The 25,386-nt window shown below is 58.9% G+C and overlaps 1 protein-coding gene across 2 annotated transcripts; it reads right to left on the bottom strand.

Moving 5' to 3' along the window:
- Nucleotides 1–9,713: 9,713 nt before the first annotated feature.
- Nucleotides 9,714–25,343, bottom strand: CLPTM1L (CLPTM1 like). Of its 2 annotated transcripts, none has more exons than XM_025867489.2 (17): nt 25,115–25,343; nt 24,678–24,778; nt 23,319–23,508; nt 21,825–21,970; nt 20,282–20,360; nt 17,985–18,102; nt 17,641–17,735; nt 16,753–16,837; nt 15,520–15,623; nt 14,495–14,560; nt 13,573–13,623; nt 12,893–12,975; nt 12,276–12,310; nt 11,615–11,670; nt 11,491–11,535; nt 10,630–10,745; nt 9,714–10,172 (listed from the first exon to the last, which is right to left on the bottom strand). In XM_025867489.2, the coding sequence occupies exons 1-17, from the start codon at nt 25,274–25,276 to the stop codon at nt 10,088–10,090; spliced, it is 1,617 nt and encodes a 538-aa protein (XP_025723274.1). In that variant the 5' UTR covers nt 25,277–25,343; the 3' UTR covers nt 9,714–10,087. The 2 variants fall into 2 exon arrangements, with proteins under 2 accessions (XP_025723274.1, XP_025723275.1); XM_025867490.2 differs by having other exon boundaries at nt 21,825–21,967.
- Between the last annotated feature and the right edge of the window lie 43 nt (nt 25,344–25,386).

Below are 25,386 nucleotides of genomic sequence, written 5' to 3'. Positions count from 1 at the left end.
GTGTGCGGAGCTGGATGTCCTCTCAAGTACCGGTGTGGATTTGCATGGCCAGCACTGCACTCACCACGTGGAATGGTGCCATGGGCTCTAGGGTCACCGTGCTGCACCCCCCCCAGCCCCTGACGAGCAGCCCGCTCTGCAGGGAAACTGTCGTTTTGGGACTAGAGATTGAATCACAGCATATGTGACGCAGGGGACTGGCGTCATGCTCCGTGTCCTTCCCTTGGGGCCAGCAGTCTGTCGCTCTCCATCTCTAAGCAGCCCCAGCCATGATCTGGGGCACACGGGTGACACGACCACACGCCTGTTGAAGGATTTTTGCAGCTGTTACACATAGGGCTGCAGCGAATGCTCGTGGACAGGACGCATAGCTTGTGCTCGTTCCTGGAGAGGCAGCGGGTCACTGTCAGGAGGGGCGCTCTCGCCTCCCCGGGTCCCCACCAGCACTGCCTCGCTGGCTCTTACTGCCGCCTCTCTGAAGGGCTGTGGACGGTCCACAGGCCGCCGGGGAGACGGCCAGGACGGGGCGCCGCCTCGGCCCCGCGGAAGGTTCCGGCCCAGGGAGCGTGTAGAAGATGAGTCACGGGCGGAGCCCTGTCCTTCAGACCACACAGGAGTGGAGGGAGGGGGCGCGGAGGGCAGGTTTAGGGACCCGGTCTCACGGGGTGTTTTCTGGATGGCTGGCGTAGGGAGACCTCCAAGTGTGGCGCCCCAGGGGCCCCAAAGCCACCCCAGGTGCCGCTGGGAAGGTGATCGTTTCGTTTGAGGGAAGTTATCCTGAGACCGACACTGTCTTTGCCAGTAATTTAACACAGGTTCAGTGTGGGAATTATAACTTGTAGTAACATTTCACAAACCCGTAGTAGACAAGATAATGTCTCCTGATAAACCAATAAGGAAAGAACACGCTGTGAGCCACGGACAGATTAATCACACTCTTATTCCAGGCAAAGGGGAGGGGAAGGGCACAGCGTCCGACTCCGGTGAGGCGCCCCTCTCTCCGCGCGGGATCCCAGGAGGTAGCGCCCCGCTGCCGCGCATGCTGTGAGGGATGAAGGCACTGTGTCGGCCGGAAGAGGAACCCCTTCTGGGCCGCCGTGTGGCTTCACCGCGGTGGGCGGTCCCCCACCCTGCAGAGGAGGGCTGTCGGGAGCAGCTGAGCCGGGCCCTGCCAGACCCAGGGTCTCACTCCGTCCCCACAGACTCTCGGTAGAGAGGGTTGACATGGCTGCTTGCCATGGCCACTCTTCCCTGTTCCTACCCACACGGCCCCGTCCGTGTTGAGCCTCAGAGTGCGTGTCAACAGCAGGCGTCAGAGACGTCATCCAGACACGGCTTCCCGAGTGCAAACAAATTCACCCAGAGGTCAAAACAGCTTAAGTCCTAAACAAGTGAAATCCTAACCAACCACACACAACAGGGACGGAGCAGAGGACCCAGGCCGTGTCCCCGGCGGTGTGGACCACCCACGTGGGCAGCAGCGGCTGGCCCGCCAGGCCCTAGGATCACCAAGACTGCCGGCTCAGAGCAGTGGGGGGGGGGGCATGCCCCAGGGGACCTCGGGGTCTGTGCCGGGTCTTCTAGGCTCTCTGGGTCCAGGGAGCCCCTGGTCCCAGCTGCTACTGTCCCCCCAACCTGGGCTGAAAGCAGCCCCCACTTTATTTTCTGTGCCTCGTTCTCCTGGGCAGGTCTCTGTGAGCAGGATGGAACGGTGGCTGCTCGGCGCCCGTGTTGCCCCCGTCCACCACACCCCGACAGGGTTACTACTGGGTTCCTCTTCTTAGCGGTGCAGATACACAGCAGTGGGCATAACGGCCCCTGCTGGCGATTTTTCCCACATTAGCTCATTATCCCTGAGCAACCGGGAGGTAGGTGGACAAGCGTTCAGGGTGGGGGCTTCCTGAAAGAGCCGGGACACAAACCCAGGTTCTCCCAAGTGTAAGGCCGGTGTCCCCTGTGCGCGCGGCTTCTGGGCGGTCAGGCACGGTCAGGGGGGAGGGCAGCGAGCGGGGGTGGGGGGCCTGAGGAAACGGCCCCTCGGGTCAGGAAGGTTGGCGGCTCCCGGGAGAACGGGTGTGCATGCCCCCCCTCCCCGGCGGACGAAGCTGCCACATCTAATCCATCCTGACCCGTTCCTGTCTGTGTACTTTCCCTTGCACCCTCAACCACCTGATCAAAACCAATCAAAAGTGCTGATGGCTAAAATCCCTCTGAGTGCGGGTATATGGTCTTTGTATCTTGGCAAACATGGCTCAGTTCCGGTTGGGTGTGTGGCCCTGGATTTCTGCACTCTTGGAAGTCATTTGATGAAATTTAAGAAAATGGTAAGATAAATTGACCCACTTGGAGGCTGAAAGGTGGAATTTACGTCCTTAATCTCTCCTTTTGTGAACAGCACGTGCCCAGGCCATGTCCCGGCTCCCTGCAGTGAGCAAGGCCCCATGACTGGGTGTGTCTCCGGGCGCTCAGGGCCCTGGCCCTGTGGGTGCGGGTCAGCAGGAGTGGGGGTGGGATGGGGGGCGGGGAAGGAGGTGAGGGCGCAGAGCCAGGGTCTGTGACTTACAGGAGGCCCCAACTCCGACCCCTTACAGATGCAGCAACACGGGGGATAGAGATTAGAGCCGCTGGTCCGGATGTGCTTGACTCTTCGTCTGTCGCGTGCCGGAAGCTACTGGACGCTGCCCCGTCACCTCCCACTTGGACAGCTGCGCCAGGCTTCCCATCTGGGCAGGCACCTCCTCCCGGCGGCATCCGTGTGAGCCCGGGAGGGACGGCGTGAGTCCGGGAGGGACGGCGTGGAGGGACGGCATGAGTTTTGGCGGGACAGCGTGGAGGGAGGGCGTGAGCCAAGGAGGGTTGGCATGGAGGGACAGCGTGAGTCTGAGAGGGACGGTGTGAACTTGGGACAGACGGTGTGAGCCCGGGAGGGACGGTGTGAGCCCGGGAGAGACGGCATGGAGGGACGGCGTGAGTCTCGGAGGGACAGCGTGGAGGGACGGCGTGAGCCCGGGAGGGACAGCGTGAGCCTGGGGCCAGACGGCCTGCAGGGAGTCCCAGCCTCACTGAGTACTGAGAGGGTAAATAAGGAGGACGAAGTACCAACCAAAGGAGAGAAAAGTAGCGATGTGGAGAAGCACTTGGGAACGCAGCACCAGACTGCGGCCAGGGAGCGGGGACTGAAGACCGGAGGAGGTCGAGCGGTAGGGACAGACCACGACCCTGCGAGGGGGGCACAGGGAGAGGCACTGTGGGGGAGAGAGCGGCCGGCTTCCCTGTTGTTGGAGGACGACATGAGCATCCCAGCAGGAGGGAGGGGGGCCCAGCCGCGCGGCCTGGCCACAGCCCAGCGAGGACTCCCTGACCGCCGGGGGCTGGCGCCCCGGGGAAACGCATGGCCCTTGAGAATGAGGGGGCACTGGAACACTTTTATCCAGACACGCCTTGAAGGATTTTGCCAGCGGCTGCATTTCTGCCGAGTGGACTTCAAGAGGGAAGGTCTGTGAGGGAGAGGGAAGGAGGGACCCGAGGGCGCGAGGCTGGTGCTGGAGGGCAGCCCAGGAGGGGGCTGGCGGCCCCGGGCTGAGGCAGGCCGGCCTCCCGCGACCAGACCGGAGGCCCTCCATCCTCTGCATGTTTCCAGAAGACTCTGTGGCATCGCTGTTACCCCCTCCCGCAGTGTTAGGTGCAATGCACCCACCAAGCCATCTGGTCCTTCCTTTGTGGGAAGATTTAAACGACGGGTTCAATGTTTTCAAGAAATAGAGGGCTATGCGGGGTACCCGTCCTTCCTGCGTGAATGGCAGCTTGCACACCCGTCCAGACCGCTGCCGATCCTGGCAGAAAGTTGCCCGGACTGTGGTTATTCTGTCTGCACGTGCGGTGTCCGTGGTGGGTGCGGTCATGCGCCGTCTCCTTTCTCCTACCTGGCCCGGCTACGGGTTTCCTCCTCACTGGACCCATCTTCTCGAAGTACAAGGTTTGGGTTCGTTAATTCTCTGAATTACTTTTCTATTTCATTGGTATTTATCGTATTCTTCTACTTTCTTTGGGTTTAATTCGCTCTCCTAGTTTCTTAAGGTGGAGAACGCTGAGACCCCTCTTTCCTAGGTTTTAGCGCCAGGACTGCCTGGCGCACATGGCCTCAGCCAAACTTCCATCTCACTATCACAGTGTCACAACCTGTGTCTTCGTTCAGTTCCACACTTTCTAGTCTCCCTCCTGCGTTCTGGAGGCTCTCCCAGGGTCCTTCTGCTTCTGCCGCTCACTTGGCCGCACGGAGGCTGAAGACACAGTGTGTCCGCCTGGAACCACTCACGTTCGTTTGGGCCCGTTTTGTGTCTCTCTTGGTAAGTGTGCTCTTTGCTCCCGAGAAGAGTATGTGCTCTGCTGCTGGGTGGGGCGTCTCCCGGGTCTCCCGGGCAGACGGCGTCCAGTCTTCCGTGTTCTCGCAGATCTGCCGCGGCCATCGGCCCACTGGTCACTGAGAGAGACGGGTTCCACGTCTTCCTGCACGTCTAACAACTTTGGCTTCACGTATTTTGAAGCTCTGTTACCGAGCACATAAACGTTCAGGATTATTATGTCCTTTTCATGGTTAGTTTACCTTTATTTGGATGAAAAGACTTTATTCCCCGGTAATATCCTTTCCCTGAGATCTACTTTCCTGATACTGATATTGTCGGTCCAGCTTTCCTTTCTGAGTGTTCTCACGGCGAGTCTTCTCCCAGCGGGTTCTCTTTGAGCCCTCCATGTCCTGCTGTATCTCGGGGGCTGCTTCTCTGCAGCATCCGGCTGGGCCTTGCTTTTGCCCTCCGCCTGGGGGTCTCTGCCTTTTAGCCGGGGCATCTGCATCAGTCACACTGACGCGCTCATTGCCGGGGCGGCTGTAACCCTGTATAGCTGCTGGCTCCCACCCGTCCTGTTTCTCTGCCCATGTTTTTCCGCCGCCTTTTGCATTGAACATTTCCTAATGTCAGTTTTATCTCCTTTCCTGGCTCAAGAGCAACAGTGGTTTATTCTGGAGGTTGCCGCAGGGTGTATCCAGCATGTGTTTGTCTCCAGCCTCCTGGGGGTGACACGGTCCTCACCCCCCACGTGAGAACCTACGAGAGTGGTCTTTCACGGCCTCTCTCCTCACACCTGTGGTGTTCTCGCAGACGTGTGTCGGGGACCCCGAAAAACATCGTCATTATTCCAGCTTTAAGTGGTCTGCTGTCTTTTAAGATAATTTAATAAGAAAACATGTCCCTATATTCACCCACATAGTTACTATTTCTGGTGCTTCTCGTTCCCACGTGAAGGTCAGGTTTCCATCTGCTGCTGGAAGGACTCGTCTTAATGCTTCTCACAGAGCAGGTCTGCTGTGATTCGTCCAGGTTAGTATGTCTGTAAAAATCCTTAATTTTAAAAGATATTTTGAAATATATTTTTCCTGTAAAGGATTCAGTTAGATTTTTTTCCTTTTTTCTTTCTAGTATTTTAAAGATACCTTTTAACTTGAATTGTTTCCTGGGAGAAGTCTCCTGTATCATTTGTTGTTGTTCCTTTGGATGTCATGCATGTTTTTTTCTCTGGCTACTTTACAGATTTTTCTCTTCGTTACAAATCAGCAATTTGATTCCCATACCTTTTAGTTTTCTTCCTGTTCCTTGTGCCCGGTTTTTGGCGCACTTCTTGCATCTGTGCTTTCATATCGAGTTTAGTCAAATCTGACAAGTCATCAGACATTTCTTCGAAGGCCTCCCCAGCCCCGCCACCTACTCCCCACCCCGCTAGCCCCCGGGTCTCCTGCGGCTCTCAGGTGTTTCCTTCTTTTCCCCACTGTTTCATTCACACAGCGGCCGTCTTAAACTCATTAATCTCTTCTTGTGTAAGACCGAATCTTCCAGTGCTCCCACCCAGCTCTAACCTCCCCTCCAGCTGCTCAGACGTGGAGTCAGTCTGACAACTGCTTCCATGTTCTTGTCCCCATTTCTAATGGGTTCAGCTCCAGTTGACCGATGTTTCTTGGTGCGGATGCTTCTTTGTAGATCTGTAATTTGGTGGCAGACGTGAATTTCACCTTCTTGGGTGAAAGATATCTTTTAGCTTCTTACTGGGAATCAGAAGTCCTTGGAAACAACTTAATCCTTTTGGATCTTGTCTTTAAGCTTTGTTGGTGGGACCAAAGCAGTGCTCAGTCTGTGATTAAGTTTTACCCCCAGCCACTGAGCCGGCCCCCTGAATGGTGAGGCTTCGGCTCTGGCTCATTCAATGGGTATGACTGCTCTTCGTGTCCAGGATCCTTCCTTCAGTGCCTTTCCAGTGGCTCCCACTTGACCGTGCGTGATTTCCTGACGCGCGCGCACTGATCAGTAACCGGCCGGATACTCAGGGACCTGGTGCTGGTCTCCAAGCTTCTCCCCACACAGCTCCCTCCTCTAGGGTGCCAGCCCTCAGGACTCTGGTCACTGCGCTCCCCAGATGCCCAGCCCCATGTCGTGTCCAGCAGACCCGGGGCCTGGTGCATGCCTCTCTCCGTGTCTGATGCTCACGGTCTTCACGATGGTCCAGTTGTCATCATTTTGGACCGGAGAGTAAACCCTGCCCCTGCTGCTTCTCCCTTGTCCAGAAGTAGGAGCTCCTAAAACACAATTTCAAAGTCTTGTTTGAAAAAAAGGAGAGGCTGAAAGTTAATGAGCCAATTAACCATCTCCAAAAGTAGGAAAGAGGATATCAAAATAGACCCAACATGTGTAAAAAGAAATAAGGAATGAAAGACCCGAGCAGAAATTGGTGAAGGAGAAAACAAAATGTAAAGAATGAGCAAAGCTAAACTTTTTCTCAAAAGACCAATAATGATAAAACTGACAAAAGCAGATTGATTAAGAAGAAAAGGAATTACAAATAAGTATGTAAGGAATTGTTAGGGACTAAAAGCATCTCCCCCCAAAACTCAGGTGGTGGCGTCCCAACCTCCAGGGCCTGCGAGTGTGAACTGGTTTGGAAACAGGGTCTCTGCGGAGGCTCGAGCCCAGTTGAGGTCTTTAGGGTGGGTCTGGATCCAACGCGACTGCGTCCTTATCAAAAGGGGAGGTTTGGAGATGCACACTCGGGGGAACGTGGCGTGAGGGTGACAGCGGCCATCCCTCAGCCTCGGAAGGAGCGGGCCCTGCGGCACCTTCACCTGGGGCCTCCTGCCTCTGGGACGGGGGACGGAACAATGCTGCTTTCTAGAAGGTGCCCCCACTTCCCCAGCAGGCTCTGAGGGCTTGCCTGCTCGCCGCCCTGGGAATCCGTCGGCCGCTCACCTCCCCGTCTGTGGTGCTTTGTTGCGGGGACACCACCACACAGGGTGAAGCGGTGGACGCAGCCCCAGAGGCTGTAAGAAGAGGCTATTATGAGCAACTTTGCGCCAAATGGACAAATTCTTCAAGCGAAACAACGAAACTTCAAGTAGTATCTCCACGAAAGCTCCAGGAACTCCAGCAGCAGCAGAACCCCAGCGAGGAGACCACGGGCCCGGCTGCGCCACAGGCCGCATTGGGGACGCTTCCAAGAACAGAAAACGGGACGTGCGCTCCTCCCACCTCACGTGGCTGAGGTGCCTCAGCCAGCAAGCCCAACACAAATGCTACTAGAAACGTAGGATTACGGGGGAAATAGAAAAAAATAGGCCCTTTATCCAAAAAGTATGTCAAAATGGTTAGAAAGAATACGGAAAGCTACTCAGCACCATTAGTTGTCAGGCAAACCCGGGCCTCAGGAAGGTCCCCCTGCATGCCCACCAGATGGCAACACAGGCAGGGGTGGGTGTGACCTGGGGTCCCGGGGGGCGCTGGTGGCGGGCAGCTGTGACACGGGAGGGCCCTGGGGGGGTGTGTGACGTGGGGAGGTCTGAGGGGCGCGGGTGTGACATGGCCGGGGGGGCCTAGGGGGGCGCTGGAACGGGCATGGCGGCGTCAGCTCCCCTGATGCCAAGCGTGCATGCACTCCACCTGGGTGCGGCCCCAGAGAACTGACCGCTGACGTCCACTGAAGACACACACACGCACTGTGGGTGATTTTACTCCTCATACCAAGCTGGACGAAAGCCTGACGTCTGTCCAGTCACTGAAGTGTGGCTTCTTCACGCAGTGGAATGCTGCTCAGGGGTACAAGTGAGGGCCGCAAGCTGGGAGAGAATCCTGAGCCAAAGAAGCCTGGCACTGAGGGTCCAGCGTGGGCTCCGGGTGGGGGAGGAACGGGCTGGGGGCCGAAGTGCATGGAGGTCACCACGTGGTCTCCGGAGACAACTAGCCAGGAGGGATGCGGGCACCCAAGTCACTGGGAGCTGCCTGCCCCACGCTCACAGGGCTGTGTGAAAACTCACTGGGGGTGCTCCCCTCGCAGGGTTCGGGCTGTGTCTACCCTGGCACAGAAGCCCCTCTGGATGGTAGGGCGTAGAAAGGTGAATGGGCAGACTGGGGAGCCACGGAGCCACGGGAGGAACCCCAGGCCCCAGGACAGGCAGCTGTGACTGCAGGAAGGTGTCGAGATGGGGGCACAACCCTGGATCGCCCTGTGGCCGGACCTGACCCCCCAGGGACCCTCCTGAGAGGCACAGGAGGCCAGAGTGCAGTGAGGAGTGGGTGGAAAAAGAGAGGTGGGAGAGGCGGTTGTGCAGGGAGGGGCCCCGGGCCAAGGATGCCGCCCCTCCGGAGGCCGGGAGAGGCCAGGGCTCTGGCCGGGAGCCTCTGAGGGACCCGCCTGCCCATACGGAAGCTGGAGACCAGAGGAGGACGAGATGCACTTGTGCCATGAGCCGCCCCGTGGGGCTGTCTCGGGACCTGCAGGGCCCCCGCTGCTGACCCTCCTGGGCCGAGCCCGGGAGCCGCACATGCTGGACGCCCCAACGTCCTCACTGAAAGTGCGGCCGGCGCCCACAGCGCTGTGGCCCCCAGGCCGAGCTGAGCAGAGATGCCCGCACCCTGCGAATGTTCTGTGGGTCCAGCGGGCGGGTAGTCCACAGGGTACGCTGTGTGCTCACCCTTCGGGGCTCTTGACGCATCCACAAGCTGGAACTGAAGGGGGGTCACCTGAACCAGTCTTTCCCCTTCAGCTCACCGCGTGCGGCTCACACACCCAGGCCAGAAGCTATGGGCTGAGAGGCACACACGTGTGGTTTCCACCGTGAACGGACCACGGTGACAGGGCGTGTGGCCTGTGTTGAGTGGGAACAGGTGGTAGGCATATGTGCTCCCTGAGCCTGGGCCTCCTGCAGAGAGCGATCGGCCCCACCTTCCACCCTGGGAGGAGCCCAGCACCGCCAGTGTGGACACCGCGGGGACCGAGTCCACGGCGAAAGAATTCAAAGCCAGCTCCACGGCAGATGCTGGGGACCAGTCCCAAACCTTGATGGTACCTGCATGTTTGCACACCATGAGAGCAGAGTCTCGAGTGTAACCGCATGGAGCATGCGCCTGCCCTTGCCTCCTGCCCGGTCCCGCCACTCCGCTCATCTCGGCCCTGACCTGGGGCATTTCTGAAAAAACACCATCTGTCGGACCAGTGGTGACCATGTGACAAATTCAATACCAGATATTTAGGAAAGTTTGTGATTTGAGAGCTTGGGAAGTGGCCTTTAAATTTGCTGCTTCAATAAGCACACGAACAAACCCACATCATGCACACATTTCCAAAAACAGGAAAAGTGAAGCCGCTAAGACACCTTCCACGTCATACCAAGCCAAGAAGACGTTACAGCCAGAGAAATTTATTTTAAAATAGAAACATACATACATTAAGCTTTTTAAAATAGTCAAATTTTAAACAAAAAGGAAAAAAGCCATTTGATCCCAGTCTCTAAGGAATGGATTTAAAGAGCCACTCGAGCACTCACAGCGCGCACTGCCCACGGTCAAAGCCTGGTGCGCGGGCGAGTGTCTGCCTGCTAGGACCCTTCTCAACCACAACACAAAGGGACTCAAGAGGTGACGGGAAACGTTCAGGTTTTGGCAATGCGGAAGATGTAATGTCCAGGGATTTCCACCAGAAGCATCCCAAAATACTCAGCTGACAACCCAGCTCTGCTGCGCAGTGGCCGACCCCACATGGCCTGGGCGGCGACTCAGTTTGCGTGGGCCTTCCGCGGGGGCTTCTCCTCGTATGACTCCCCGAACTCGTTCACCCTGCTCTTATCCACGGGATAAAGCCTGCAAGGACAGCAGTGCCCTCGGGCTCTGCCATCTGGGAAGGGGCTCAGCTCCCGGCAGGGAGGACCCAGCGACCCCATGCTGCCGCGGGACAGGGATTCAAGGGTCCTCTCGTGCCCGCCTGTTGTTGTGTGTGTGTTTTTATGATCAGGATGGAGCTCTGTGCTCAAGGCAGATCAGAGGCCCAGGGCAGCTGAGCCAAAGCAGCAGGGTTGGGGGCACCACCCCCAGGAGACCTAGCCCTGCCCTGCCAGGCCCACGGCCCCGGGGTGGGGTCTCCCTCCAGCTCAGCCAGACCCTGCCGGTGAGGAATGGTGTCACACTGTGACACCGACCGGCCCCACACAGCTGCACACAAGACCAACTCATCTCAACTAGGAGAAAAGGACAGTCTCTCCCTCAGGCACACCGCCTCCCTCCCCACGGGACGAGCAGCACGGGCGTCCGCCACACTCACCATCGCTGGTAAAGGTACACAAGGAACACCACGTCGTCCCTGAAGCATGCCAGCCGGTGGGAGGTGGGCATGGTGATGATGAAGGCAAAGACATCATCGATGAAGGTGTTGAAGGCCTGCCAGGTGGGACAGGGGAAGGTGGGAACATGGGTCGTTGGGTTCTCCCAAAGACACACGCCCCTGCGCACGGGCCCTGTCCCCCCCGTCACTGGCGGACTGCCGCTCAGCAGACACCACGTGTGACCGCGGGTGTCCCAGAGACACCAGAAGGGCAGAGAACGAGCAAGTGCAGGAGGACACTGGATGCCTGGGGAGCTGGCCCTACTGCCCCGGGGCCCCCACCTTGCAGCGCACGCCCCGGGTCTCCACAGACCGCGAAGGCCAGCAAGGGCTGCCCTGAAAACACGGGCCAGGAACGCAGCAGTGTCCCCGCTCCTCAGAACTGGTCGTTTGCCCTCAGAAAACAGAACAGCACAGCATATACCCATCTCCCCTGAAAACCGCACAATGCTACTGAAGCCCGGTCCAGGCTGCTCAACAAGCACAGAGGCCCCATGGTCCCAAGCTCCGCTCGCGTGGGACGCGCCACGCGGGGACCACCCTCACGGCAGCTGGACGGCATCTGTGGACACGGGCCCTGGGGCCAGGTGGTGGTCTGCGCTCTGATGTGTGTCACCAAGAGGAACGTGGTTTTTAATTCAAGAAAACGTCTTCGGCCGCTACGATGGTCAGAGAACCACTGTCCTTAAGTCACCACTATGGTACACGTGGCTCAAAGCACATGCCCCCCTGCCCCCGCCTCCACGATGTGCCACCCAATGGGCGTGTGAGCCCTGAGGAGGGGCCAGGCCGGGCACTGACCTTGTAGGTAAAGGCCTTCCAAGGCAGGTGCGCCACCGACTTCATCTGGGGAACAGGAGAGATGCAGCAGATCAGTGGCCAGCCACACAGAAACCATGGGCGTGTGGACGGGCCGCGGTCTTACCTTGTAGTTCACAAAGAGCTGGGGCAGCATGAAGAGGAAGCCGAACGCATACACCCCTGGGGAGACAGAGAGCAGGCTGGGACGGGCACGGTGTCTGGGCAGGAGAGCTGATGCCCCGCGGCCCAGCGTCTGTCCCCACCTATGGGCAGTCTGCTGGCTGCCCCCTCCCGCCACCCTCTGCAGCCTGCTTCAGGCCCTGTCCATGCACTGCGGCCGCCCCTGGGAATCACACCTGGTGGGAGCCCGTCGTGGGGCTCTGCGCAGAGAGCCCAGGCCGGTCAGGGACAGCCTAGCAGCCAGACGACCCACCCACCCCTGCCAGGACGTGGACCCGGCCCGTGCACAGGGCTTGTGGGCCTGGCGGCGCGCTGCACTCTGGGGCCTGCTGCTTGGGCCTGCCCTCAGGAAGCGTGTGTAGACAGTGTTGTTTCCTGCCACCCTGAGCTGTTTTTGTGAGGAGAAAACACACGGCCCAGGACTCTGTGGCCGAGGCAGCCTGAGTGGGGCTCCCGCAGACAAACCAGGCATCTGGAGGCCCCCAAACAGAGCACGGGCCACAGTAAGGGTCCTGCGCGCACAACCTCAAACCAATGGGGCCCCGTGCAGGAGCCACGAGGAAGCTGTTGAAATGCTGTTGGCGGGACTGAAGCCCATGACTCACCGTTGACGAAGCTGTTGATGAGCCAAGAATACCAGCTGGAAGGGAAAGACCAGCGTCAGCGTGCCAAGTCCCGCGTCCCCCGTCCCTCTGTGCCTGTCGCGTTGGCTAGCAGCACGGTCGTGGAAACCACGTCACAAACACCCGGGCACTAGCAGGTGCCAGTCGGGGGACCTGCGCAGACAGTCCTCCCCCCGGGACGCAAGCACCAGGTGGCGGTGAGACCTGCCCTGATAGGGTTCTCCGTCAGAGCGGCCGGCAGCACGAAGACCCGCACTGGGGTCCAGCTCTCAGGGTCGTGTCTGCATTCAGGGGCCGTGCTGCCTTAGCCAGCTTCCCCTTGTCCAGACACACCCGCCCTCGTCCCAGACACCAGGGCTGTGGACGCCCGTGGCTCTGTACTTGCTGCTTGGGAGAAGGGCGGGGGGGGGGGGGGCACCGCATGACGGCCTCGGTGCCCTCACTGCAGGCTGTGTCCTTGGTCCTGAAGTGCCCCCGGGCAAGGCCCCCCCACCCCCCGTCCACGCTGCAGGGGACCCGAGGCACAGCGGCAGCCCGGGACAGAGGCCAAGGGGCGTCCCCAGGCGGATGAGCAGCAGTGGGGCTGGGCAGCACCATACCTCTTATATTTGATGTTCAGCAGGGAGTAGACGGCGCCCCCGATGCACAGAGGGTACAGCAGATAGGACAAGTACTTCATGGCCTGCAGGGAACAGGTAACCCCTGTGAAAGCCCCACGTGCAACGGGGGAAGACAAGCAAAAAAGGGCAAACGAGCCACGACTCCAGGGAAGCGGGTGTGCGCGGTGCTGGGACAGCGGGCGCCCAGAGAACGCACAGCACCAGGAACGAGGCCGGACGGAACACAGACGGTATCAGCCCACCGGCCTACGGCAGACCGACAAAGGGGCCCGCCGGGGACGACAGGGCAGAACGGTCCCGGGGCCTGTGGCTCGCCCCTGTGCTCGTCTGGAGCTTTACTGTGACGCCCGTAGAGCCCGAGCTCAGACACCAGGGAAGCAGAATGTGACACGTCCCCACGCAGGAGGCACGTCACAGCCAAGTGACAGCTTTAGCTACGCCCGCGGCAGCGCTGCTGGCCTCAGGACACGACGCGGCCCCCGTGGGGGTCAACAGAGTCTCAAGACAAAGTGTGCCACCACAGCACCCACACGAACCACCCGGGACAACTTGGCGGAGGTTCCCTGCAAGGCCCGGGACAGGGAGAAGCCCCAGAGCCTCCTTCCCCAGGTGCGTCGCCCTCGGGCGCTAGCGCACCCCAAACACCCCCTGCTGCCTACCTGAGCGTCGTACTCCTCCGTCTTCCTCTCCGACTTGCTGTAGGTGCCGAACTATCACAAAATCCAACAGAGTCCTGTCAGTCACCTGACTCCAGCCCGACCCGCAAAGGGACAGCCGCATGCAGCTGCGTGAGGCTCACCCCGGGTGCTGACCCCGGGGCTCTAGTCTCCAGATCCCAGTCAAATCGCTCCCTGCCCCTTCAGAGCCACCCAGGGACCCAGAGAGGTCCCCACGGGGCACAGCGAGTGCCGTGTGCAGCAGAAGCACACCCGCGAGCATGTCCCCTTGCTGGGTGCCCCTCCTAGCCTCCATGTGGTCAGCTAATACAGCAACGGTGCTTCCTCTGTGCGCCCCACGCGGCTCTGAGATCAGTGACGGTGGAGTCACCGAGGGGCTGCAGAACAGGACAAACTGCGTCCTGCTGACTAGTCTCCCGCCCTCGACGGTTTAGAACCTGGAAAGCTGGGGGTGCCGTGAGCCCCGAGGTTCTCCTGGAACGGGTCCATCATGGCAGCAAGAGCAGAGCGCCCAACGACAAACCTCAAACTGACACCAACCCCCAGCCCCCATCAGGCCGTCAGTGCAGCCTGCGCTCCGTCCCCAACAGGAAGCCCACGTGGGTCCAGCACTGGCCGCTGCCAGCAATCTGACGCCGGCCCTGCCAAGGGAACTGCAGAGCTGCGGCGGCCCCAGCCTCCCTCCACCTGCGTGCTCCCACCTCGTCTGCTGGGGGCCTGCTCTGAGCCAGAGATCAGCCATGCGGCTGAAGGATCACCGGCCCAAGTATGGCGTCTAACCAGAGCGCAGCTGGGAGACACGTGGGAGATGCTCTGGGACAATCACATGGGCGGACCGGGGTGCCGCGGGAGAAGGTGGGCTGCCGAGGAGGAGGGGTGCAGTCAGAACAGAAGAAACCCCCACCTGGAACTCGGGTCTCAGGCCTCTCCAAAGAATGGTCATCTTCAAGGCCTTTTTCACTTTCCACAGCTGATGGCAAAGAAGGAGAAACAGACATTTAAGCTCTGAGACCAAGGAGTCCCCAGAACTCACCACTGGAAGGTGACGGGCCACAGTGTCTGCCTGCTCAGCCCCTCCAGACCAGCCTGACCGCGCCTGACGGCCTACATGCCCAACCACTGAGCCTGTCTGCCCATGGGGACACCACCCCCTCTTCTCTGCACCCAGGGAACTGGCACTCAGCCCGGCTGTCCTCCTCCAGGCCAAGCCCCCTTCCCAGCCCACCCCGCCTGCCTCCTGCTTTACCGGCACCTTCCTCCTGGTCAGCACTGTGAGGCCCCAAGCCCCTGCCCTGAGTCCTGCCATTTCCAGTCTCTGGGGGACCCAACCCTTCTCACCACCTGAGGTGGGACCAGCATGGCACAGCCACTTTCGAGCTGGGTTTCCACACGGTGACAGGTGGCTATGGGAGGGTCCCTGCCCACGCTCTGTGACGGACAGACCAAGCACCGTCTTTGACCTGACCACCATGTGGGCCAGCACCCATGGGCAGGGGCACAGAACCACAGCCATGGCTGAGGCTAGGACAGGGCAGCACTGGAGGCCAGAGGAGGATGTCTGGGCCCACCACCCCCTCTGCTGACTGTGTCCCAGACCCTCCACCGTCCTCACGGCCTGGCCCCAAACTGCCCACCCCAAAGGATCCCTCTCCTGAGCCCCACACAGCCAGACTGCCACAGGGCGCCACGCTCCTGGACGCCACGTCCCACACTTGGCTTCCTGCAGCAGCGAGCACAGCACAGGCCAGGTAGCTCTGCATCCAGCGGGTTAAATACATCCTGCAGATGGCTGTGATGGACGGATGCTTTCTGTAGCCTCAGCAGCCCGGCCTGCCCCGCCCTGCCTTGCCCGTGGAGGGGCCACAGCCCTCCCTGTGTCAGACCTGGCTCAGTACTGAGTGCAGGGCCAAGGGCTGCCGCGCAACTCACCTCGATGGCGGCACCGATGCCCGCAGGGACCAGCACCAGCAGGCTCGTCTGCTCGTCCAGCAGGAACAGGAAGATGACCACCGTGCTGAAGCAGCGCCAGAGCACTGGGGACGGGGCGGGGGTTGGCAGGGCGCTGTGCTGGGGGGCTGGCCCTGCCCTATTCACACCCCACGCCCGGTCCTCACGGCACCCCCACGCACCCCCTTCCCACACCCCCACCTGTTGGCCCCCACGCATGCGCCCTCACATCCCCCCGACGCCTCACACACACACATACAACCCCTCACGTGCACACATGAGGCCTCATGTAATTCACCCCCTCCGTCACTAACCCGGAGCGGGGCGTGTGGCTGTGTAAATGTCCTGCACATGGAACACAAGGTCCCCTCAGGTTCAGAAATGTGCACGCGGTGCACTTGCAAACACACAAACATGCCGAGAGCACACAGACAAGACAGGTTCTGGGCAGGGATTAGGACTCGCTTCCTGGGACTCTCACATGACCCTTTCCTATTTCTACACCAATTCGCAATAAACCAGTCTCTCTGTTGAAAGCTATACCTTCTCCTTTTAAGACCCTACTTTGTGAAACACGGCGGCTCACTGACACGGCCCTGCTGTTTCCTCAGCGCTTCCCGCCGAAGGAGCAGAGTCACCTGCCAGGGCACCAGGAAGGGGTGGGGGGCACCGGCGGCCCTCCATGGGCACGGCCCCAGGGACCCACAGCATCTCCTGCCCGCCCTCCGCTCCCCGGGAAGAGAAAGAGGAGGGGGCAGGAGAACTCAGTGGGAGCCCTCATCCACGCCGAGGGCACCGGAGAACAGGACAGAAGAATCTGAGACACGGACGATATGGGGGCCACCCAAGTGGCCTAGACCACCCCTGGGCATGTCGTTGCTGTGGGAGAAAAAGAACTGCCCCCGTTGTCTGAGATGCACCAACATGCACCAAGATCCAGTGTCTGTCATCGCCAAGGTGGGCCCCGGCAGGCAGCCTCCACCGCCGTCTGTCCTCTGAGGTCACAGGCCTACCCGACATTCTCTGGGATCTAGAGACGGCCCCTCCCCAACTTGTTAGCAGGCAAGATCCAAAGGTGACCCTCCCACACGAACAGGATCCCCAGCCGGCAGCTGTCAGAGATGACCCTAAACTTCAAGTTCCAAAATGAACCTTAAACACCTATCAACCGTAGCATATGCCCTGGGAATACGCAAAACTCCTAAGAGCATCTACCTGCTTTGGTAGACATTCCAATCATGCTCTTCTTCTTTTTCCAGAAACTGATGTCGTTTTTAAATGCCAGGAAATCAAACAGAAGCTGCAAAGGGAAGAGCACAGCAATTTGCACCTCGCGTGGCTTCTACAGGTGCTCTTCACCGAGTGACTGCAGGTATGCACCGGACCCAGGTCCTAAGGACACAGCCAGACAGCCGCCAGGCGCCACAGAAGCCCACGGCCTCATGTCCCATCCACCATGCCAGAACTGCAGGGCATCTGACAGCAATCATGGGTCGCATGCCCGCAGGGACGTCCACATACTGCCCTCGCCAGGTCCCGCCGGCTCTTAGCCGGAGCGCAAGGGTGTGCAGTGTCTGTCCCAGAAGCACACGGGCTCACTCGCAGACAGACCTTCTGATAAAAACCACTGTTCCACAGCTCAGTTCTGCAAAGGTGCAGCTGGGCAGTCAGGACGGGCTGCAGTAGGGCTCCCAAGCCTGCCCTGCAGCCTACCTTGTCTGCCCCTTCCCAGCCTGACCTCAAATCCAGCACCGCGGCTGCATGGGGGTCAGCTTTCCTCCCCAGGTGTGAGACTCCTTGTGCAAAAAGGAATTCTATGCAAGAACTAACTTTCTAGTACTGAGATCACCATGCCAGAATTACATAAACAAATACTAGTCCTCAATGAACCTCACAGATTTTGGATTTCCTTCCAAGATGGCCTCCAAGACCAGCAGATAAAACCCCAAGTCCTTCAGGGTGTCAGGGACCCAGGTCCAGACACCCTCTCCTGAACTGGGAGAAAGGACAACCTCAAAGCCTCAGGTCTGTCTGCCAGGCTGTGCAGACCCCCGGCTGAGGACGGCGGGTGCCTGCAGAGCCACCAGCCCAGTGACCACTCACGTGAAATGCTGCGACAAAGAAGGTCAACGCTAAGAAATACAAGTTGGTGTCAACAAAAATGCCTTTGACTTCATCGGCGTCTTTCTCCGAAAACCCTGAGAGGAAAAGAGGAAACACAATGCAGGGTGAGTGAGGTCAGTGAGCGAGGTCAGCAACACCCATCGCCGCACAGTGGACAAGCTCGGTGCTCAGCACGGACAGCCAAAGCCCAACGTTCTGACGGGAAGTGGGTTAAAGCAGCACACCAGGAGGGGCAGAGGCTCCTTGAGTGTGAGGGCCACTTTGAGGACTGGGAACAAAAGGTCACGCCTGTCCCCCAGGGCCCGGTCCACTGCTGCCCTCACCGAACTGCTGCAGGGAGTATACAGCGTCCTGCATGTGGATCCAGAAGCGCAGCCTCCCCAGCGAGATCTTGTCGTAGGACACGGTGAGGGGCAGCTCGGTGGTGGAGCGATTTATGACCTGGCAGGAAGAACGGCAGTGAGAACGTGCCCTTCCGAGGATTGCAGCCCGCCCACCTGGCCACGCACGCGGCCACGGCACACATGCCACAGCGCATCTTGTTCTGCACAAGCGGAGCCTCACGCTTCACACCCGGGCCCCACGGAGTGACAGTCTGCTCCCTGACTCGGTGGTTCCTGCCTCCCCTCTGCCCTCCCTCCTCCTGGGAGCCTCCTCATGAAGCGCTCAAAGCTTCTCTGAGTGACAAGCCTTGTCCCCTCAGCCACCCAAACCCCGTGTGTGTCTCAGAACCCATGCCTGCTCGTCCCTCTGCCCCTGCCACCTCGACATGAGTGGCATCAAGATGGGCCTGGAACCTGCTCTTGCAGATGAGCTGAGTGTGGTGGGCCTGGCAGAGCCTCCACACCTCTCCAGAGAGACTAAGTGTGGGGTGCAGGGCTGGGCACGCCTGCCCATCCGGAGACAAGAGAAAGCCTCAGGAAGATGGGACACTTGAAGTAGGTGTGTGCAGGTGCAAGGAGCTGCTGGGAGTGGGCGGAGGCCGCCCCTGGCAGGAGAGTGCGGTCCCAGGGTCTGGAGGCACATGGGCTGCAGTGCCGTGGGGGAAGGCCCCCCGGCACACAGGGCACTGACTCCCCACACCTCTGGGGGTCCGGTGAGTCTGTGAGCGCCACATGCCAGCACATCACATGAACACAGGGCCGATTCCACCAATCCTCGCTCGCTCAGCAAACCGCTGGCGGTGACCATGCACGTCAGCAGCCCAGCAACCAGAGCGCGCCATGACTGACCACACACCAGGCCCCGGTGCACTGGCATGAGGGCAGGTGGGCGCAGGCCAGGCCCGCCCCCAGAGGTGCCGCTGTCCAAGCCGCAGCGAGCGGGCTGTTCCCCAAAGACGGTGTTCTTGCCACAAAACAGCTCTAAGACAAAGCATTAACGTCACGAAAAGACGCAAGAAGCACTGGTGGTCTGTGCGTGTGTTTTCGTGTCTGAGTGGCAGCACCATGTCACACGAGGCTAAGCCCCCAGGACGATGGGGATAGCACAGGTGCCCTGCAGACGCTGCCCCGCAGCCTCTCCCCCTGCTGCCCTCACACCTGTCAGAAGAGCACCAGGCCCTCAGCAGCAGGGACCATGGCAGCTCCGTGGCCACGGAGCACTGACCGTGCGCTTCGGCGGGGCTGGCGTGGCCCAGGTTTGCACAGGGCGCCGCAGCATACTCCGGAAGACGCCAGGGGGCCAGCGACTGCCGCTCTGGCCCATGGGCCCCGCAGATGCGGTCGGCCGCCCAAGGGAAGTGCAGCGCCCTGCATGTTAGGGTCAACGGTGCAATGACGTCACTTCTGAGCTCTTGGCAGCAGGAGGTGGCTGAGCTGGGGCAGGCGGAGCCCCACGTCAGGCGCCTCTTTCCCCGCTCACCGCCATGCACCCCACAAGCACCCGAGCTCTCTGTGCCCCCAGCTGTCTCATGTGCGAATGAGTAGCACGGACTCCAGAGTGGCTGAGCGCACGGCCCCCCCGCTTGGTAAATGTCCACAAATGCCGCAGACGTGTCCAGGAGCCACAGTGCAGGGCGGTCAGTCCAGCTGTGCCCAGTGAGGCCAGAGAGGTCACCTGTGACCCTCAATAACCGCCATGACACAGACTGTGGAGACACACAAACCCACAGGCCCGGGAGCAGGGCTCGGCACAGTGCCTGCTGCAGGATAAGTGACCTTCCACGGTAATCATCGTGTTGTCATTATTGCCCCAAAGTCAGCTGTGTTTCACGGCCCCTCCAATCCACCCTGGAGGGCAGGGGGTGAGTTCCCTTCTGCTTCACACTCAGCCCTGGCCCTGGGGGGAGGCCTATAGGCTCCAAGGGGACGGTGACACTGCGTGGGGCCAGCCCTAAAGGGAGCATTTTGCTCAGGACCCACCCTGAGCCATTCTGCACCTTCAAGCCAAACAACTAGGGTTCAACGGAACGACGTTCATGAGCTGTTCTGAACCACACTTGGCTCTCCCACGAACTCTGTACCAGCCATACAGAACCTTCCCAGATCTTTTCACCGAAAGAGGGCACAGGGGCTCGGGGAAGAAGTCAGGGGCAAAGCCAGAGCACCCCCTTGCCAAGTCAGAAGCACGCGGGTAAGTCCTTGCAACGCCGCGGCAGTCCAGAGAGAGCAATGCTTACCACGAGGTCCTTTACCCGATTGCTGAGCTGGTCAATGAACAGGATGGGGAGGTAGTGCACGGTCTTCCCTAGCTGGATCCTGGGGGAGCCAAGCAGTTTTCAAAGTCACCGTGAATGCTTTCACCATTACACAAATCAGACACAGTGGAGATGCTGGAGGCACCTCAGAGAAATCCTGCCCAGCGCTCCGCGTGCCTCTGGTCACACGATCCCAGGACACACCTTCCCCACGGAAGCAGAGGGGTCTAACCAGCCGCTCTTCCCTGAAGTCACACCCATGGGAGGGATACCCCAGTGGCCACAGTGTGGAATACCATCCAGGCCATCAAAGAGTGATGAGCCCATCTATGCTGGACACGGATGGTCCAGGGATGCAGAGTCAAAATGGAAATAAAAACCCACCTGCTGTTTGTACCTGGGGGTAGGCAGGGGCCAGGGGGGCTTTTTATGACTCTTCTGTACCTTTTAAGTGTCTAATTATGTGACTGTTTTGCATACTCAAAAATGAACTTTAAATTTTATTTTTTTTTAAGTTTTTTTTTTTTTTTTTGACAGAGAGAGCGAGAGAGGGAACACAAGCAGGGGGAGTGGGAGAGGGAAGCAGGCTCCCCGCTGAGCAGGGAGCCCAACATAGGGCTCAATCCCAGGACCCTGGGATCATGACCTGAGCCGAAGGCAGACGCTTAACCGTCTGAGCCACCCAGGCGCCCCTGAAATTTAAATTTTAAAGAAAAAAAAAAACACTTGTGACTATACCACAGTAGTTACCCTGACATGTGAAGAAGGAAAATAAATCTCATCACAGCCATTTCTAGGAGCTGCGTGACCATCGGTATCAGATCTTAATCTAATAGCGGGCTCCCCAAAGAATGGAGATACAGAGCAGTCTAAGTTGGTTAAGCAATTTTAACACTTACGGCTAACTCGTGATACTAACATAACGATCTAAAGAACAGTTTTTTTTTAAATTTTATTTATTTGAGAGAGAGAGAATGAGAGATAGAGAGCACGAGAGGGAAGAGGGTCAGAGGGAGAAGCAGACTCCCCGCCGAGCAGGGAGCCTGACGCGGGACTCGATCCCGGGACTCCAGGATCATGACCTGAGCCGAACACAGTCGCTTAACCAACTGAGCCACCCAGGCGCCCTAAAGAACAGTTTTTAAGTTAATGTAAGCAAGTCAAGTTAAACCAAAACACGGAGTCCTAACAGAAGTAATCGGTATGCAGACAAGACAAAGGTCAGCATGACACAGCCTCACAGTCTGGTGGCAATCTCGGTCAGCAAGACACCAAGAGCGGAGGGACAAGGTTTGGGGCGCTCCAGGCAGTACTGCAGGCCCTTCTGGGCCTCTTATCACAGGGGTGGCTCAGAGATGCAGGTGTGGCCCATGTGCTTCTGGGTTCTGCTGGGCCATGCTCCCACAGGTGTCCCCCACCCTCCACACCAGCTCAAGGAGTGAACGAGCTATACTGGAGGCTGGGCAAGTAAACACGCCCCGCGGAGCACCACTTCTGCCTCCCTGATGCGACCAGGAGCACTTACATCTTCATGTACCGATGCACATCGGCAGGCAAGGAGGCCCCGTCAAAGACGAAGTCATCCACCATCACATTCAGTGTTAGTCTTGGTCTCCAGTGAGAAACAGGCTCGTCCAGGGCACTTGGTGGCTTCTTCTCTGCTTCTATCTGCTGGTAAACGAAAGGAGTGAGTCAGCAGGAAAAGCCCGGTGCTGGGGGGAGGGGCACTGTCCCTGGGCCCGGTCTGGGGAACCACCACCACGTACTGACACAGCAAGACCACGATGCAGTGCCTGGCAGAGTACGGGGGTACCCACAGATGCCCGCTCCACCAGAATGACACCCCTCTCTTCCTCTTCTCAGTACAAGCCAGAGGGTCGCTACTTTGTAACACTGACTCCCACTTCAGGTCTTCAGCCTGGGTTGACCCGCTTCTCAGGGATCCTGAGAAGGGTGAGTCCTGGGACATTTGCAGGAGGTGTAGGCACTTGGAAGTAACAGCCCTGTGGCTGGCAACGAGACTCAGCTCCCAGACCAGGTCTGTCAAGTCGTCTGGAGGACAGATGTCAGGGTTGGGCATCAGTCCTAGACTGAGCTATATTCAGCCAAGAAGCTATGACTGCCAGGAAAATCTTCCAGATCTAATTGACACACTCTATGTTACAGGATCATTTCATGTACCTCCCACCTAAATAAATGTGGTTCAGCTAAAGTAGCTTAATTTAAAAACAGTTTTCCAAGTAATACTAACAGCAAATGTTTATTTGGCATTTGTACATTCCAGAGACCCCTTCACACCTCTAAGATCCACCACCTCACTGATGCCCCAGGAAGGCCCTGAGAGGCAGGGCCATACTGTCCCCCAAAAAAGGAGCTGAAGGCATCTTTCCAAGGGGACACAGCATGGAGCAGGCTCACAGATACTTCCTGGAAAGCTACCATATTTCTCTTTTAACAAATGACCTCACCTTCCAGTCTATGTAGACTCAAATACCAGAATTCCTTTGCTTTATCCATAGTTTCGTTAGTAACCACCTAAGAGATTTCCAGTTTCCTTGTACATGAAGGTTTCTACGGATACAAAAATGTTTCCCATACAAGTCCCTCTTTCATGATTGTGAACAAGGTAAATACTGAAGGGTCGTCCTGCCCTACGCACAGTGCAGTGAGTCTACCAGCTGCAAGTGAAGCCTGCAGCTGAGCTTTGCAGAAGGGATGCCCCCACACCCCACTGGGGGGCACACATGCCCCACCTGGAGCTTGAGAGGGTTCCCGGCCTGAGAAGAAATCTATCACTGGATTACTTAAATTGCATGTAACTAACTTGGGATAAAATCTGTCTGCAAACCCACGAGAAATGATTCAGCTGTAGGATAGATACGTATGCCCATTACATCAAACTGCTTCACTTTCCAATGGTCACTGCAGCTCCAGACACAAGCTGCACGTGCAGAAACGTGTGTGTGAATTCCAAGGGGAGAGTGCAGGTTTCATCGGGCCAGCGACCTCATGCACTCACCTGCGTAGCAGATTCCCCAGTGAGCAGATTGACCTCCTCCGGTTTGGGGACCATGTAGGTAGTCAGAGGGCTCACCAGGTGCACCTGCTTCCCGTCATGCCATGGCAGGATGCCAGCATGATGGAGGAAGATGTAGGCATACAACGTCCCGTTGTTTCTAGTTTTCTTTGGTACAGAAACATTAACTGTCCTAAAACAAAAGAAAGGACTGTTTTCCAACTCTGTGCATGTTAGGTTCCTCACGTAAACACACAGGGTAGACTACCCCCAAGTATCTTTATAAGTGACGCTGCTTCAAACTGATTTGGCTCAGAAGTACTAGGACTGAAACCCACCTGCCAAGACTTACTGAAATCCCAAGTGCTGGCTTTCACAGACGGGTCTCTGTGGACGTGGGCAGCTGTGCTGAACACCGAATGGACCTGCCGTTCCTGCCTCTGTCTCTCAGCGCTCAGAGACGTCAGTAACTGGCCTTGGTCACGGCTACAGTGGCCAGGCAGAGGCCGACCCGACTCGCTGCTTCCCCTGCCCCCTGCACTGCCTCCCACAGCTCTCGCATGGGGCGGGCTGGCCAGAGGACAGACCGCCCAGCACATCCCACATTCCCGTTACTCCCATCTGATGCCTTCCAGACACCTCAGGGGAAGAAAAGAGACTCCTGACAAGCAAGTTGCTCTTTTTTTTTTTTTTTTAAGATTTTTATTTACTGAGAGAGAGTCTGAGCGGGGGAGGGTCAGAGGGAGAAGCAGACGCCCCGCTGAGCAGGGAGCCCGATGCGGGACTCGATCCCAGGACTCCAGGATCATGACCTGAGCCGAAGGCAGTCGCCTAACCGACTGAGCCACCCAGGCGTCCGGCAAGCTGCTTTTTAAATTACACTCACTGAAATCGTAAAAACTAGAACCATAAAATAAACACAACTTTTAAGTCACTGCGCAAATCTGAATATTTGCAGCACTTCATCCCTACGGCTCTACTTAACTGTAATTTTCTACAACCTTGTCTTCCGCACCTCATTTCTTTCCCGCACAGGTGACCTGAGCGGGCTACGACAAAACGAGCTGCTTGCTGGGGAATCGCGAACGCCTTCTGTTCTCCAGGTCGTCTCCACCTCAAAACCTCCCGCTTTGGAAACCGTGGCCCCCGCCTCGCATCCCACAGCTGGTGACCGCGGCGTAAGCTACTTCCTGAGCGACACACTCGTCCTCTGCGGCCTTCGCACGGCGCGGAGGTCGGCCGGCAGTTCACGCAGGGGCACAGCACAGGCGGTGCCAGCCCTTCTGTGCCATAAGCTCGGCACACGCGCGACGCCACCCTTCCCGCGGCCCCCCCGCCGCTGGCGCACCGACCCAATCTTACTTCTCAAATTTCGAGTCCACGTCAAAGTCTTCCACGTTCAGCACCAGGTCCACGTTGTTCTCGGCGCCAAGGCTGGAGCGCGTGGTGGTGTACACGCTGAGCTGGAAAGGGCGCGCAGCGCGCTAGGGGGCAATGCCCCGGCAGAGGACGCGCGCCCACCGGCCACCCCGGGCGGAGCCGACCGCCCACAGCGGGGAGCGGTTTCACTTCCCTCCCGCGCGGCAAGCGGCCCCGGGACACGAGTCACTTCCCTCCCGAGCCGGGTGGCAGAGCGCGACGGGGCGGGGCCCGGGCGCCTCACAGGGGAGACCAAGGGCAGGGGGCAGCGCCGGCGGCCTTCCCGGAAGCCCTTACAGGCACGACCCGAGGACGCGGGGTCGGGCTCGGCAGGAAGGACGCCCCCCGGGGTCGCGCAGGCGTCCGGGCCCCGCGCTCACCTGCAGCTTGGGCCTCCGCGCCAGGTAGGGCTGGATGCAGTTGCCGTCGCCGGCGCACGGCCGGGTGTAGACGATGCCATACATGACCCAGCAGGTGTGCACCACGTACACCACGAACACGCCCACGACCAGGCTGGTGAAGGAGCTGCGGCCGCTCCACATGGCGCCGCCGCCCCCCGGGCCGAGCGCGGCGCCCACTTCGGCCCCGCCCGGCCCGCCTCGCAGCCGCGGGCCCCGCCGCCCGCCCGGCGCGCCGCCGCCGCTCACGCGAG

This window comes from Callorhinus ursinus, unplaced genomic scaffold (genome assembly GCF_003265705.2).
Source record: "Callorhinus ursinus isolate GAN/ISIS: 27379988/994484 unplaced genomic scaffold, GSC_fseal_2.0 scaffold3, whole genome shotgun sequence".
NCBI lineage: Eukaryota > Metazoa > Chordata > Mammalia > Carnivora > Otariidae > Callorhinus > Callorhinus ursinus.
This window is presented reverse-complemented; position numbering and strand designations above follow the sequence as displayed.